This window comes from Mustelus asterias, chromosome 29 (genome assembly GCF_964213995.1).
Source record: "Mustelus asterias chromosome 29, sMusAst1.hap1.1, whole genome shotgun sequence".
NCBI classification, from domain to species: Eukaryota; Metazoa; Chordata; class Chondrichthyes; order Carcharhiniformes; family Triakidae; genus Mustelus; species Mustelus asterias.
In genome coordinates, this window is record NC_135829.1 from 6,251,898 (window position 1) to 6,268,330 (window position 16,433).

At 48.2% G+C, this 16,433-nt stretch overlaps 1 protein-coding gene across 1 annotated transcript in view; it reads right to left on the reverse strand.

Annotated features, from left to right (window-relative positions):
- Window positions 1–16,433, reverse strand: part of LOC144480490 (proline-serine-threonine phosphatase-interacting protein 1-like) — a 102,704-nt gene that overhangs the window by 10,671 nt on the left and 75,600 nt on the right. The window contains exons 9-12 of the mRNA XM_078199982.1: window positions 7,493–7,572; window positions 4,551–4,649; window positions 3,004–3,100; window positions 162–252 (exon numbers count right to left, since the gene is read on the reverse strand). Of these exons, the coding sequence (XP_078056108.1) occupies window positions 162–252; window positions 3,004–3,100; window positions 4,551–4,649; window positions 7,493–7,572 (367 nt within the window). The remainder of the gene's footprint in view (window positions 1–161; window positions 253–3,003; window positions 3,101–4,550; window positions 4,650–7,492; window positions 7,573–16,433) is intronic.

Here is a 16,433-nt window from a genome sequence, read left to right on the forward strand (position 1 = left end):
CATACCTGGCAACATCCTGGTAAACCTTTTCTGTCCCCTCTCCAAAGCCTCCACATCCTTCTGGTAGTCTGGCGACCAGAATTGGACACGGTATTCCAAGTGCGGCCCAACCAAAGTTTTATATAACTATAACACGGCTGGAGAAATCTTAAACCAATTACCTTTTCATCACGCCTCCATTCCGAGAGGTAGTCACTGTGCGATTCTCCGTGGAAGACAATTTGTTGTAATAATTCTCGTACTCGATGGGAGCTGCGAAGAGAGAGACACGGATCCCCGGGTAAATTCAGCACCTGAAACTCATTTGCTAACCTCTCCGATGGCGCGATATTAGAAAACAAGGTGACCCGTTCTGATCAGCAACACTCACATCTCATGAAATAAGTTCTTGAAACAATCATATTTGCATATTTAGGCCCGATACACGTTGCCAATGTGATGATCCCCATTCTAAAGGCCTTGTCAGGGGGTACATTCTTACTCAGCAAAGGTGTTGGAAAGCAGAGTGTTGCGGAGTGGCATGGTGGCACAGTGGTTAGCACTGCTGCCTCACAGCGCCAGGGACCCGGGTTCAAATCTGGCCTTGAGTTGACTGTCTGTGTGGAGTTTGCACGTTCTCCCCGTGTCTGCTCCGGGTGCCACCCGCAGTCCAAAGATGTGTGGGTTAGTTGGATTGGCCATGCTAAAATTGCCCCTTAGTGTCAAGGGGAATTAGCAGGGTAAATATATGGGTTTACGGGAATAGGGCCTGGGTGGGATTGTTGTCGGTGCAGACTCGATGGGCCGAATGGCCTCCTTCTGCACTGCAGGGATTCTGTGATTCTATGAAGAGGTGGGGAAGAATTCAAGGATCTCTCATTGTTAACTTAAACACCACAGCTCTTGTCAATCTTTGAAAAATCCCTTCGAAAACCGAGGTTGATTTATACGCCGAGTATATGAGGGGACGCGATGGCCTAGTGGTATTATTGCTAGACTATTAATCCAGAAACTCAGCTAATGCTCTGGGGACCCGGGTTCGAATCCCACCACGGCAGATGGTGGAATTTGAATTCAATAAAAAATACCTGGAATTAAGAATCTACTGATGACCATGAAACCATTGTTGGAAAAACCCATCTGGTTCACTAATGTCCATTTAGGGAAGGAAATCTGCCATCCTTACCTGGTCTGGCCTACATGTGACTCCAGAGCCACAGCAATGTGGTTGACTCTCAACTGCCCTCCAAGGGCAACTAGGGATGGGCAATAAATGCTGGCCAGCCAGCGACGCCCATGTCCCACGAATGAATTAAAAAAAAATTGAGTGAATCATCAGTGTTGGTGGTGGCCATTCTGACGCAATGTGGACCCGTCTTAAACTTCAGCGCCATCTTTGCAATGCAGCCCATATTGCCTGCCCTGTGTGCTTGGTTATGAGGTACCGGTGAGTAAACTATCCATTTGTGGGATGTCTAACGGAGGCGAACTACCAAATGAGGGTCACAGCTGAAAATGAGGGTTAACTTACATAAAGTTTATTTGTTAGTGTCACAAGTAGGCTTACATTAACACTGCAATGAAGTTACTATGAAAATCCCCCAGTCGCCACACTCCGGCACCTGTTCGGGTACACTGAGGGAGAATTTAGCACGGCCAATGCACTCTAACCAGCACGTCTTTGGACTGTGGGAGGAAACCAGAGCACCCGGAGGAAACCCACGCAGACACGGGGAGAACATGCAGACTCCGCACAGACAGTGACCCAAGCCGGGAATCAACGCTGTGAGGCAGCAGTGCCAACCGCTGTGCCACCGTGCCGCCCGCATGCCAGGTTATGATAGAAAACACAATGGCCGGAATTCTCCGGCCGTTCACGCCCTGCCGTCGCTGTAAGCGAGGACGGAGGATTTGGCCGCAGAGGCCACCTTCTCCCGAGTGAGGTTTTGTTACAATTGGAGTTTTTTTGGGGGTAATTTCAGCCCCCAGAAGCAAATCACCTCCCATAGCCTGGCCTGGTGGCCAACGGATATCCTCCAATATCAGGCAGTTTGCACTTGGACTCCTGTGTGGTGCTAATGCCAGTAATCCAGAGGTCCAGGCCAATGCTCTGGGGACACAGGTTCACGTTAATAAATCTGGAATTGTAAAACTAGTCTCAGTAATGATGCCCACGAAACCATTGTCGATTGTCGGAAAAACCCATCTGGTTCACTAATGTCCTTTAGGGAAAGAAATCTGCCATCCTTACCCAGTCTGGCCTACATGTGACTCCAGACCCACAGCAACGTAGTTGACTTTACCCCACTGAAAATGATGTGGAAAGCCACTCAGTTCAGGGGCAATTAGGGATGGGCATAAAATGCTAGCCTTGCCAGTGATGCCCGCTGTAATGACTTCAATCAGACCATTGAGGTTGACCGATTGGAACATGAACTCCCTAATTAATCACCAATTGCTGGGCCAGTCAGGGAGTCTTTTCCTTGTATTTATCCGGGAGTGTCAGTTCCTCTGGCACCCCCGAAGGTAGACTGCTGACTGCGAGCACTCTGTGTACTGCTGTTGGAATTGTAAATTAAGGGATTTTGGTGACGGGCCTTTTGGTGCCTCTGAAGACATATTACACCCGCATCCCATAAATATTTGTGATAATTCTGAGAAAATCAGTTTACCGGAGCCTTCAGGAAGGGCTGCGGGGCAAAGAAGGAAAAAAAACTCTCTCTCAATAAGAAGTCTCACAACACCAGGTTAAAGGTTTATTTGGAATCACGAGCTTTCGGAGCGCTGCTCCTTCACCAGGTGATTCACACTGGTGTTGTGAGACTTCTTACTGCGCCCACCCCAGTCCAACACCGGCATCTCCACATCATGGCTACCATCTCTCTCTCTCTCTCAAGTCCTCTGGTTTGCAACTCTTAGCTAAATCCCTCCATCAGACTGTCCTCTGGAACATCCTCGAAGCTCTCTAACACCGTTGCAAAGAGGCCTTGGCCTGTGATCTGAGACAAGGCCGCAGATTTTTACCAGGTGGATTCAACCCTGTCATCTTCTTCTGAATGAAGCAGTCCATATCGGCATCGATGTCACACAGCTCCAGAACCTTCCGTGTCTCTTCGTACAGCTGCAGGAAGGATAAAAGGTAGCATTAAAAAAAATCCAGTGCGCAATAACACCTCACAGATCAGAAATAGAATGCAGAAGGAGGCCATTCGGCCCATCGAGTCTGCACCGACAACAATCCCATCCAGATCCTATCCCCGCAACACCACACGTTTACCCCTAGCTAGTCCCCCTGACACTAAGAGGCAATTCAGCACGGCCAATCAACCCAACCCGCACATCTTTAAAGTGTGGGAGGAAACCCACGCAGACACGGGGAGAATGTGCAGGCTCCGCACAGTCACCCAAGGCCGGAATGGAATCCGGGCCCCTGGCGCTGTGAGGCAGCAGTGCCTCGAGAATTTTTAAAAATGCATTTCATGAAATGTGGGTGTCACTGGGCCACCATTTATTGTCCATCCCTAGTTGCCCTTGAACTGAGTGTCTCACTGACGCGCGATATAACTCACGAGGCTAGAGATGCTCGAGCAAATAAAGGCTTTTATTGACTACTACAATAGAGCTACCATATATAATACACGATCCCAGACTGAGGGGTCCCAGACAGAGCAGTGACCTTTATACCTCTCCCAGGAGGCGGAGCCCGACTGGGATGTACCATAATAACTATAATACAGGTAGAACAGCCCAACCCTAACCCCAACAGTAACATGTAGAACAACCCAACCCTAACCCCAACAGCAACATATATACAGACTCATAGTACTGGCCAGACCCCGGCTCAGTACTACCTGGTGGGAACCGACGATGGTTCACCACACTCACTCAGCCATTTCAGAGGGCAGTTAAGAGTCACCCACACAGATGTGGGTCTGGAGTCACATATTTTTTAGTTCATTTATTAACATCCCAAGTAGGCTTACATTAACACTGCGATGAGGTTACTGTGAAAATCCCCTAGTCGCCACACTCCGGCGCCTGTTCGGGGACACTGAGGGAGAATTTAGCACGGCCAATGCACCCTAACCAGCACGTCTTCCGGACTGTGGGAGGAAACTGGAGCACCTGGAGGAAACCCACGCAGACACGGGGAGAACGTGCAGACAGCGCACAGACAGTGACCCAAGCCGGGAATCGAATCCGGGTCCCTGGCGCTGAGAGGCTGCAGTGCTAACCCACTGTGCCACCGTGCCAGTCGGCCAGACCGGGTAAGGATGGCAGATTTCCTTCCCGAAAGGGGCATTAGTGAACCAGATGGGTTTTTAGGACAATCGATGATAATCTCATGGTCACTGTTACTGGGACCAGATTTACCATTTCAGATTTTATGAATTGAATTTAAATTCCACCAGCTGCCGTGGTGGGGTTTGAACCCGTGTCTCTCCGAGCATTAGCCGGGTCTCGGGATTACTGCTCCAGTTACCACTGCGCCTACGATCTCCCACAAGGATTAATTTTGCGAAGCCACCATTAAGGTTGAGAGTTGATATATTCGTCATCAAGTACGATACCTCATCATCTTTCACGCACTGTAGCGAGAGCTGGTTGCAATGCATCCACAGTGAATTCCTCAGGTTGTTGATCCTGTCGCATTCCTGTTGATGAAACACCTGGAACCAGACAGAGAAAGGTGGTCAAGAAGGAGCCACGGCGAGGGGACCACCAAGTCACCACACCTACCTCCCAAATATCTATCCAGTTTGAAGTTTAAACTAACGTTTTTTAATTTATTTACTGGTGTCATAAGTAGGCTTACATTAACACTGCAATTAAGTTACTGTGAAAATCCCCTAGTCGCTACACTCCAGCGCCTGTTCGGGTACACGGAGGGAGAACACTGGGATGTCAGGGTGGCACAGTGGTTTGCACTGCTGACTCACAGCGCCAGGGACCCAGGTTCGATTCTTGGGTCACTGTGTGGTGTCTGCGTGGGTTTCCTCCGGGTGCTCCGGTTTCCTCCCACTGCCCAAAAGACGTGCTGGTTAGGGTGCATTGGCCGTACTAAATTCTCCCTCAGTGTACCCGAACAGGCGCCGGAGTGTGGCGGTTAAGGGATTTTCACAGTAACTTCATTGCAGTGTTAATGTAAGCCTACTTGTGACACTAAAACTAAACTTTAAGAATTTAGCATGGCCAATGAGCCTAACCTACACATCTTTCGTCTGTGGGAGGAAACCCACGCAGGCACGGGGAGAACTCCACACAGACAGTGACCCCCAGTCGCCACACTCCGGCGCCTGTTCGGGTACACTGAGGGAGAATTTAGCACGGCCAATGCACCCTAACCAGCACGTCTTTCGTTCTGTGGGAGGAAACCGGAGGTTTAAGGTGAGAGAGGAGAGATACAAAAGGGCCCAGAGGGGCAATTTTTTTCGCTCAGAAAGGTGGTGAGTGTCTGGAACAAGCTGCCAGAGGTAGTAGTAGAGGTGGGTACAATTTTGTCTTTTAAAAAGCGTTTAGACAGCTACATGGGTAAGATGGGTATAGAGGGATATGGGCCAAAGGTGGGCAACTGGGACTTGCTTAGGGGTTAGAAAATGGGGCGGTATGGACAAGTTGGGCCAAAGGGCCTGTGTCCATGCTGTAAACCTCTATGACTCTATGAAACCCACGCAGACACGGGGAGAACACACGGTGACCCAAGCCCATGAATCGAACCCGGGTCCCTGGCGCTGTGAGGCAGCAGTACTAACTGCAACCATTGCAGTTAAGGTTGGAAAAAATCCCGGAGGCAGTTGGCACTCTCTGAATCCGAGCCAGTCTAGCATCAGCACGGTTACCGGGCAGTTTAGGGACAGGTCACAAAAACAAAATAAAAGGCTAACATAAATTGGGCAAGTGATTGGAGAGGGAGGGGGGACACCAGCGTATCGAGGTCTGCTCTGACACACCCTGGAATCACTCTCAATTTTCTAGCAACATCTTTCATTACAAAACACTTTCCCCACTCATCACAGTCAGATTTTATATCCAAACATTACTTTAAAAAAAAATATTGAACACAAATGTTGATGAAGCGGATTTGAGGAGATGGATTTGAACCTGTCTGGGCCAAATGATGACGTTTAAAGACTTTGATTTGATTTTTCAATGATTAAGCTCCCTCTTCAAAGACCCACCAAATGATGAGTGGGCGGCACAGTGGTTAGCACCGCGGCCTCACAGCGCCAGGGACCTGGGTTCAATTCCTGGCTTGGGTCACTGTCTGTGTGGAGTCTGCACGTTCTCCCCGTGTCTGCATGGGTTTCCTCCGGGTGCTCCGGTTTCCTCCCACAGTCCGAAAATATACGGGTTAGGTTGATTTTTTAAAAATTCATTCATGGGACATGGGTGTCGCTGGCCAGCATTTATTGCCCATCCCTAGTTGCCCTTGTTCAGAGGGCAGGTGAGAGTCAACCACATTGCTGTGGCTCTGGAGTCACATGTAGGCCAGACCGGGTAAGGACGGCAGATTTTCTTCCCTAAAGGAACAAGATGGGTTTTTCCGACAATGGTTTCATGGTCATCAGTAGATTCTTAATTCCAGATTGGCCATGCTAAATTGTCCCTTCGTGTCAGGGGGATTAGCAGGGTAACTACATGGGGTTACGGGGATAGGGCCTGGGTGGGATTGTGGTCGGTGCAGACTCGATGGGCCGAATGGCCTCCTTCTGCACCGTAGAGATTCTACAATTCTATGAACGCTCCACTGCCTCCCTTGGCTATCCAGTGTCCATGTGTGTGGCTACATTGTCAGTAACGGGTTTGATTCCGATTGTTGAATAGCCTCTGGACAGATGCTCTCCTCAAACAAAGAACAAAGAACAATACAGCACAGGAACAGGCCCTTCGGCCCTCCAAGCCCGCGCCGCTCCCCGGTCCAGGATTGAATCCTGAATCCAGGATCCCCGCCCAATTTTCCAGCCTATCTACATACCAATATCCTATCCACCGAGCTGTCCCTCACAGCTACGATGCTTTGTTCATCACAACCTATTAACTCACCCCCACCCCCCCATTCCAGACCATGTGATCTCCAGGGAGAGGCGAAAACCCAGATTGAAAACCCCAGGGCCAATATGGGGAAAAGAAATCTGGGAAATTCCTCTCCGACCCCCTGAGGCGATCGAAACGAGTCCAGGAGATCACAATGGCCCTGATCGGAAAATGCTTCCCAACCCCAGTCATTTCCACTTCCACGAACACCATATGAATTCCCTGCCCCCGAGACAGGTTCCCAACTAACCTAATGACCCCGGGAATTTACTGACCAGGTTAAGACGAGATAAATGCCAACTGGGCCAGGTGTTGAGAAAGTCAAGAAGTTGATGGAAGGGAAAACATCAGAGGAGTGGGGTTAAAGTTCCATTCTCCAAAAGGACACCCATAGAACCAACATCAAAAATAACGTTTGAAAGGGGAACTCCCCCATTAAGAGAAGAACTTGTCTTTATAACAAGGCGTTTACAGGTACCTCACAGGTATTGATATGTTCTTGCTCCCATTCTTGCCGAATCTTGTCCAGCTGTTCCACGTTCTGTTGGTAAGCGCGCTCTGGAAAAAAAAAACAAGGTCAAAACCCTCTAAATTTCTTTCCCTAAAGGACATTCGTGAACCAGATGGGTTTTTCTGACAATCGATAATGGTTTCATCAGTAGATTCTTAATTCCAGATATTTTGTATTGAATTCAAATTCCACCATCTGCCCCCCCGTGGCGGGATTCGAACCCGGGTCCCCAGAACATTAGCTGAGTTTCTGGATTAATAGTCTAGCGATAATACCACAAGCCTATCATCTCTCTCCAGATGGTTAAATCTCGTATGGTTTAAGAGGGACTGAGGGAGTGATCGGGGAGTAAAATTGATCAGGAGATGGAGGTGGCTGAATATCCGAGTGTTCAAATACAATAAACTAGCTCAAAGTAGCACTCTTTGCTATACATCACTGCTCCATTAGCACTGTGGGAATCAGTTAGCTCAGTTGACTAGACGGCTGGTGCTGAATGATGCCAACGGCATGGGTTTAATCCCCTGTGCCAGCTACAGTAGATCTTAGAGATTTTCCTCCTGTTTTTGCCCCACCCGTGCAGGGTGATGTCCCTCAAGCTATAAAACCAACTGGCTCTAACAGAGAGGTAACTACGCTCCTTCGTGGATTAGGGCTAACTGCCTAGTCCTGAGGCCATGGGATCCATCAGTGTCATTATATTCCCATTCTCTCGCCCTCTGAGCTGAAGACCATCATATAGAATCCCTACAGTGCAGGAGGAGGCCATTTGGCCCATCGAGCCTGCACCAACAACAATCCCATCCAAGCCCTATCCCCGTAGCCCCACATGTTTACCCTGCTAATCCCCCTGACAAGGGCACTGCTTTGGGGCATTGTTCCAAAGACATTGGCTCAAGGAGGTTGAGCCTCAAAAATGTACTGTGGAAAGTTGGGAATAGAATGTAAATCAAAGCTCAAACAACATGCTCCAAATTCCGCCAACACTTTTCTTAAGCCAATTTTTTAATTCATCCACGGGACATGGGCGTCGCTGGCTGGCCAGCATTTATTGCCCATCCCTAGTTGCCCTTGAAAGGCAGTTGAGAGTCAACCACATTGCTATGACTTTGGAGTCACATGTAGGCCAGACCAGGTAAGAACGGCAGATTTCCTTCCCAAAAGGACATCAGCGAACCAGATGGGTTATTCCGACAATCAACAATGGTTTCACAGACCCGGGTTCAATTCCCGGTTTGGGTCACTGTCTGTGCGGAGTCTGCATGTTCTCCCCATGTCTGCGTGGGTTTCCTCCGGGTGCTCCGGTTTCCTCCTACAGTCCAAAGATGTGCGGGTTAGGTTGATTGGCCGTGCTAAATTGCCCCTTAGTGTCCCGGGATGCATAGGTTGAAGGGATTAGCAGGGTAAATATGTGGGGTCACAGGGATAGGGCCTGGGTGGGATTGTTGTCGGTGCAGGCTCGATGGGCCGAATGGCCTCCTTCTGCACTGCAGGATTTCTACGATTGCATAAAACATGCTTCTGGTGGCTTGACACGGACTACCCAACCCACACAAACAGGAAACCCAGGCAGGAAAGGACACCTTGATAAGGCAACCTCTACCGCTGAGCAAAACCTTGTAAATGTGCATTTTTTGTTTTAAAAAGCAAAATGATTTCACAATAAGTGTACTCTTTCAGATATCTGGGCTGCAAGATGTAAGTCTTGCTTCCCCGTCTCACACTTACGAATGCGAGCAGGCTATCTTCAAAAACACCCATGAGGAAATGTGAACATGAAGCAGCAGCTAAATCTATTACTGACGGAAACAGATAGAAGAAAAGGTGTAAAACTGTCAGTTACCCAATGGTGAAAGCAGCCCAATTAACAGGCTGACAAAGAGGGTGTGATCTTGCCAGTGTGGGTGTTAGAATGATGCTCTACCCAAACCAAAATCCGGGAATTTCATCCAATCCCAGCAATACTCTTCTTATGTCCTCCATTATATATCCTCCTCCCTCGGGAAAGAGATACAAAAGTCTGAGGTCACGTACCAACCGACTCAAGAACAGCCTCTTCCCTGCTGCCGTCAGACTTTTGAATGGACCTACCTCGTACTAAGTTGATCTTTCTCTACACCCTGGCTATGACTGTAACACTACATTCTGCACTCTTCCCTTTCCTTCGCTACGTACGATGATAGGGGTGGCACGGTGGCACAGTGGTTAGCACAGCGCCAGAGACCCAGATTCAATTCCGGCCTCGGGTCACTGTCTGTCGCGGAGTCTGCACTTTCTCCCCGTGTCTGCGTAGGTTTCCTCCGGGTGCTCCGGTTTCCTCCCACAGTCCAAAGATGTGCGGGTTAGGTTGATTGGCCGTGCTAAATTGCCCCTTAGTGTCAGAGGGATTAGCAGGGCAAATGTGTGGGGCAATGGGAATAGGTCCTGGATGGGTTTGTGGTCTGTATAGACTCGAAGGGCTGAATAGCCTGCTTCTGTACTGTCGGAATTCTATGAACGGTATGCTTTGTCTGTATAGCATGCAAGAAACAATACTTTTTACTGTTTACTATGTGAATAATAAATCAAATCAAATCATTATTTCACCTCTGGGAGAGGAGATTGGAAACAATTTGTGTCTGGAGTTGGGGAATAACTCTTCCTCCAATTATTTGACAGCTGATAATGGGGCAGCACGGTGGCACAATGGTTAGCACTGCTGCCTCACAGCGCCAGGGACCTAGGTTCAATTCTGGATTCAGGTGACGGAGTTTGCACCTTCTCCCCGTGTCTGCGTGGGTTTCCCCCGGGTGCTCCGGTTTCCTCCCACAGTCCAGAGGACGTGCTGGTTAGGTTGATTTTCCATTGCCCCTTAGTGTCAGGGGGGACTAGCTGGGTAAATATAGTTTCTTCAGAAGGAATTCTTCAAAATGCAGCTAATGAAACAACAAAACTTACTCCAACTTATAAATCAAAGAAAGGGTTTAATAAAGAAACTTCATTACTCCAAGCTTGGGGCTTCACCCTGGGCCACTCCAAGCTCAACACAATTCCCAACAGGTTCTTATTTATAGTGAATCAGTTGGTCAGCTGACTATTACATCACTCTGTGATTGGTTCCATGTTTTACTGGGTCAGCTGACCCTTACACCTTGTTCCCATTGGTCACATTACATCCAACACAAATTTGTCACTGGTTACATTCTAACAACTATGTGGGGTTACGGGGATAGGGCCTGGGTGGGATTGTTGTCGGTGCAGACTCGATGGGCCGAATGGCCTCTTTCTGCACTGCAGGGTTTCTCTATGATTCTAATTTTGTGATTTAACATTTATTCTTAGTCGTGGTGAAAGAAGTATTCGCTTTTTTACGACCAGTTAGCAGATTGGTTCACTTCAGAGGGCCTTTAGCATAAACCATGTCATGTACGACTGGGGTCATTGTGTTCATTGTCTATGGAGTTGGGTGTGGATTGCATTTCGGTGATGGGGGACTAGCTAGGGTAAATGCACAGGGTTACGTGGATAGGGCCTGGGTGGGATTGTGGTCGGTGCAGACTCGATGGGCTGAATGGCCTTCTTCTGCACTGTAGGATTCGATGAAATGAGAAATGTACAAATGGATATGGATAGGTCAGGTGAATGGGCCAAAATGTGGTAGATGGGATTTACCCTGAATCAGTGAGAGGTTATCCATTGTGATCAGAGAAATAAAAAGGCAACTTATTGTCTAAGTGGAGAGAAACTTCAAAATGCTTCAGTGCAGAGGGATCTTGGTGTCCTTGTGCGTGAATTTCAGAAAGTTAGAATGCAGATGCAGCAGGTAATAAGGAAGACAAGTAGAACTTTGACATTCATTGCTAATGGAATAGAGTATAAAGGTAGGTGGATTGGCCATGCTAAATTGCCCCTTAGTGTCCCAAGATGTGTAGGTTAGGTGGATTGGACATGCTAAATTGCCCCTTAATGTCCCAAGATGTGCAGGTTAGGTGGATTGGCCATGTTAAATTGCCCCTTAGTGTCCCAAGATGTGCAGGTTAGGTGGATTGGCCATGCTAAATTGCCCCTTAGTGTCCCAAGGTGTGCAGGTTAGGTGGATTGGCCATGCTAAATTGTCCCTTAGTGTCCAAAGATATGTAGGTTTTCAGTGGATTTTAGCCATGCTAAATGGGTGGTGTTACGGGGATAGAGCAGAGCGATGGGCCTAAGTAAGATGTGCTTTTGGAGAGTGGGTGCAGACTCGAAGGGCCGAATGGCCTCATTCTGCAATATTAGGATCCTATGAACAACGGATCTCCAAAACAATGAGGAAGCCCACAAGATAGGTAAGGACACTGCAAAACTAAGTTAAATTGCAATCATTAAACTTGCCACCCAGAGATGAAAATGTACAAGGCAAAAAATAAAGATATTTACTGAAGGGTCTCAAATGTGTGTCTGATTTAAGCCCTGGGCTTGGGAGCAAAATAATCTTTCAGTTCATAGAAACCCTACAGTACAGAAGGAGGCCCATTGAGTCTGCACCGACCACAATCCCTATCCCCGTAACCCCATGCATTTACCCCGTTAATCCCCCTGACACTAAGGGGCAATTTAGCATGGCCAATCCACCTTCCCCACACATCCTTGGACTGTGGGAGGAAACCGGAGCACCCGGAGGAAACCCATGCAGACACAGGGAGAACGTGCAGACTCCACACGGACAGTGACCCGAGGCTGGAATTGAACCCGGCACCCTGGCTCTGTGAGGCAGCAGTGCTAACTACTGTGCCACCCATAGTTTGTAGATACCACTGTATAATTAACACTGGTTTGACTGGATGTCATATTTAAAAGTGAAATACGGCACGTATTGTTCAGAAAGTTAAACAAGCAATTAAAGCTGCATCTAACTGGGTATAGTGTGACGGAAACATCGCTCCCTTTCTCAAACACAGCTACTAAGACATTGATAGGATGCAAGACTGAGCGGAGAAGTGGGAGATGGAGTTCAACCCAGATAAGTGTGAGGTGGCTCATTTTGGCAGGTCAAATAGGATGGCGGAATATAATATTAATGGTAGGACTCTTGGCAGAGTGGAAGATCAGAAGGATCTTGGGGTCCGAGTTCATAGGACGCTCAAAGCAGCTGTGCAGGTTGAGAAGGCGTATGGTGCACTGGCCTTCATCAATCGAGGAATTGAGTTTAGGAGTCGTGAGATAATGTTGCAGCTATATAAGACCCTGGTCAGACAACACTTGGAGTACTATGCTCAGTTCTGGTCGCCTCATTACAGGAAGCCATAGAAAGGGTGCACAGGAGATTTACAAGGATGTTGCCTGGGTTGGGGAGCATGCCTTATGAGGATAGGTTGAGTGAGCTCGGCCTTTTCTCCTTGGAGAGACGAAGGATGAGGGGTGACCTGATAGAGGTGTATAAGATGTTGAGAGGTATTGATCGAGTGGACAGTCAGAGGCTTTTTCCCAGGGCTGAAATGGTTGCCACAAGAGGACACAGGTTTAAGGCGCTGGGGAGTAGGTACAGAGGAGATGTCAGGGGTAAGTTTTTCACTCAGAAGGTGGTGGGTGCGTGGAATGGGCTGCCAGCAACGGTAGTGGAGGCGGATTCAATAGGGTCTTTTAAGAGACTTTTAGATAAGTACATGGAACTTAGTAAGATAGAGGGTTATAGGTAAGCCTAGTAATCGCTAAGGTAGGGACATGTTCGGCACAAGTTTGTGGGCTGAAGGGCCTGTATTGTGCTGTAGTTTTTCTATGTTTCTACTAATCAGCATCATTTAACTGCATAAACAAAGCACAGAGTTTTCCTGAAAAGTGCAACACCTATTATTAAAGTTGTAAACATACAGTCCACAGCTGCTGATTAGGCCTAAATGATTATTGGGAGGATAGAAGATGATTCCAGTATAACTTTGCTACCCTGTGTGTATCTTCAACAACGATGTGGAGATGCCGGCGTTGGACTGGGGTGGGCACAGTAAGAGGTCTCACAACACCAGGTCAAAGTCCAACAGGTTTATTTGGAATCATGAGCTTTCGGAGCACTGCTCCTTCATCAGGTTCACTCTTCAGAACGTTAGTATGCAGATGCAGCAGGTAAGAAGGAAGGGAATCTCTTCACTCACCTGATGAAGGGGCAGCGCTCCGAAAGCTCGTGCTACCAAATAAACCTGTTGGACTTTAACCTGGTGTTGTGTGACTACTTACTAATCTTCGACAACAACAAGGCCAATTGCCTCCAAGCCCAGAGGTTATAGGTTCCGACTTCACTCCAGGACCTCAGCATGAAACCCGAGTGACAGTCAAACGCAGTACTGAAGGAGAGCTGCACTGTTGAGGGCGCTGGCTCTCAGCTCAGACATTAGGGCGCCACGGTGGCACAGTGGTTAGCACTGCTGCCTCACAGCGCCAGGGACCCAGGTTCGAATCCAGCCTTGGGTCACTGTCTATGTGGAGTTTGCACGTTCTCCCCGCGTCTGCGTGGGTTTCCTCCGGGTGCTCCGGTTTCCTCCCGCAGTCCAATTATGTGTAGGTTAGGTGGATTGGCCATGCTAGATTTTCCCTTAGTGTCCCAAGATGTGTAAGTTAGTGTGTAGGTTATGGGGGATTGGCCATGCTAAATTGCTCCTTAGTGTCCCAAGATGTGTAGGTTCGGGGGATTAGTGGGGTAAATGCATGGAATTACGGGGATAGGAGCTGGGTAAAATGCTCTGCCAGAGAGTTGGTGCAGACGCGATGGGCCAAATGGCCTCCTTCTGCACGAGATATTCTATTATTTCAGAGGGCAGATAAGAGTCAACCACATGACTTGATGGATTGAGTTATTAGGAGAGGCTGGATAGGCTGGGACTTTTTTCTCTGGAGTGTAGGTGGCTGAGGGGTGATCTTATAGAGGTCTATAAAATAATGAGGGGCATAGATAAGCTAGATAATCAACATCTTTTCCCAAAGGTAGGGGAGTCTAAAACTAGAGGGCATAGGTTTAAGGTGAGAGGGGAGAGATACAAAAGTGTCCAGAGGGGCAATTTTTTCACACAGAGGGTGGTGAGTGTCTGGAACAAGCTGCCAGAGGCAGTAGTAGAGGCGGGTACAATTTTGTCTTTTAAAAAGCATTTAGATAGCTACATGGGTACGATAGGTATAGAGGGATATGGGCCAAATGCGGGCAATTGGGATTAGTTTAGGGGTTTTAAAAAGAAAGGGCGGCATGGACAAGTTGGGCTGAAGGGCCTGTTTCCATGCTGTAAACCTCTATGACTCTGACATTGCTGTGGGGCTGGAGTCACGTGTAAGACAGACCAGGTAAGGATGGCAGATTTCCTTCCCTCAAGGACATTAGTGAACCCGATGGGTTTTTCCGAAAATCGACAATGGTTTCATGGTCATTTCTGAAGCTAACTTGTGATGGAAAATATTGCGAATAACATTTCTTCAAATCTTGCCAATTATGCAAGGGTGTGTGGTTAACAGCAAACCACCTCCCTCCCCCACCACTCCCCCCAGCAAAATATCCGACATTCAAGCTTGTTGCTTTTTTTAAAAAACCTGTTGGGGTGATGCAAGGGTAGAATTTATTTTCTGTGTATGTTCCTGCTCGAATCCACATTTCTCACCCTGCCAAGTGTGAGCGGTTTGAGAATAAAGACATCATTGGTTAATCTGCCACTATGGGATGTGACTGAACACATGGTATGAAGACAGGGGTCCGATGTTGTAAAGATCACACCCCACCACAGTCAGGCTGCACACTGGGTTCAAAAGCAATCCAGTTAATTCCGTGTCAAGAATTCCCTTTCTCATATTAAAATTACAGAATCCCTACGGTGCAGAGGGAGGCCATTCGGCCCATCAAGCCTGTCAATTCCACCCAGGCCCTATCCCTGTAACCCCTCGTATTTGCCCTGCTAATCGGCCCTGACAACCAAGGGGTAATTTAACATGGCCAATCAACCTAACCCGCATATCTTTGGACTGTGGGAGGAAACCGGAGCACCCGGAGAAAACCCACACGGGGAAAATGTGCAAATGCCACACTGACAGTCACCCGAGGCCGGAATTTTATTCATTTGTGGGACATGGGCGTCGCTGGCTGACCAGCATTTATTGCCCATCCCTAGTTGCCCGAGGGCAGTTGAGAGTCAACCACATTGCTGTGGCTCTGGAGTCACATGTAGGCCAGACCAGATAAGGATGGCAGATTTCCTTCCCTAAAGGACATTAGTGAACCAGATGGGTTTTTCCGACAATTGACAATGGTTTCATGGTCATCAGTAGATTCTTAATTCCAGATTATTTATTGAATTCAAATTTCACCATCTGCCGTGGTGGGATTCGAACCCGGGTCCCCCAGAACATTGCACTGGGTCTTTGGACTGCTAGTCCAGCGACAATACCACTGCCAACCGACTCAAGAACAGTCTCTTCCCTGCTGCCATCAGACTTTTGAATGGACCTGCCTCGCACTAAGTTGATCTTTCTCTAAACCCTAGCTATGACTGTAACACTACATTCTGCGCCCTCTCCTTTCCTTCTCCCCTGTGTACTCTTATGAACGGTATGCTTTATCTGTATAGCGCGCAAGAAACAATAATTTTCACTGCATCCCAATATATGTGACAATAATAAATCAAATCAAAAACCCACTGCCTCACTGATGGGGTTCTCCCAGGGTTTTCTGCGCCCATTTTGAGTTTGCGCTTTTTGTGTGGGCGCATGGGGACCTTGTCTTCAGCTCCAAGTCCCTTTGGCTATGCACATGGACCTGCCTAACGTAAAAAATCTAAACCGAGCGTGCGGCTTTTTCCCAGCTGACGCATACGCAGGAGAATCACTGAATCCCTGCAGAAGGAGGCCATTTGGGCCATCAAGTCTGCACCGACCACAATCCCACCCAGGCCCTATCCCCGTAACCCCACATATTTACCCTGCT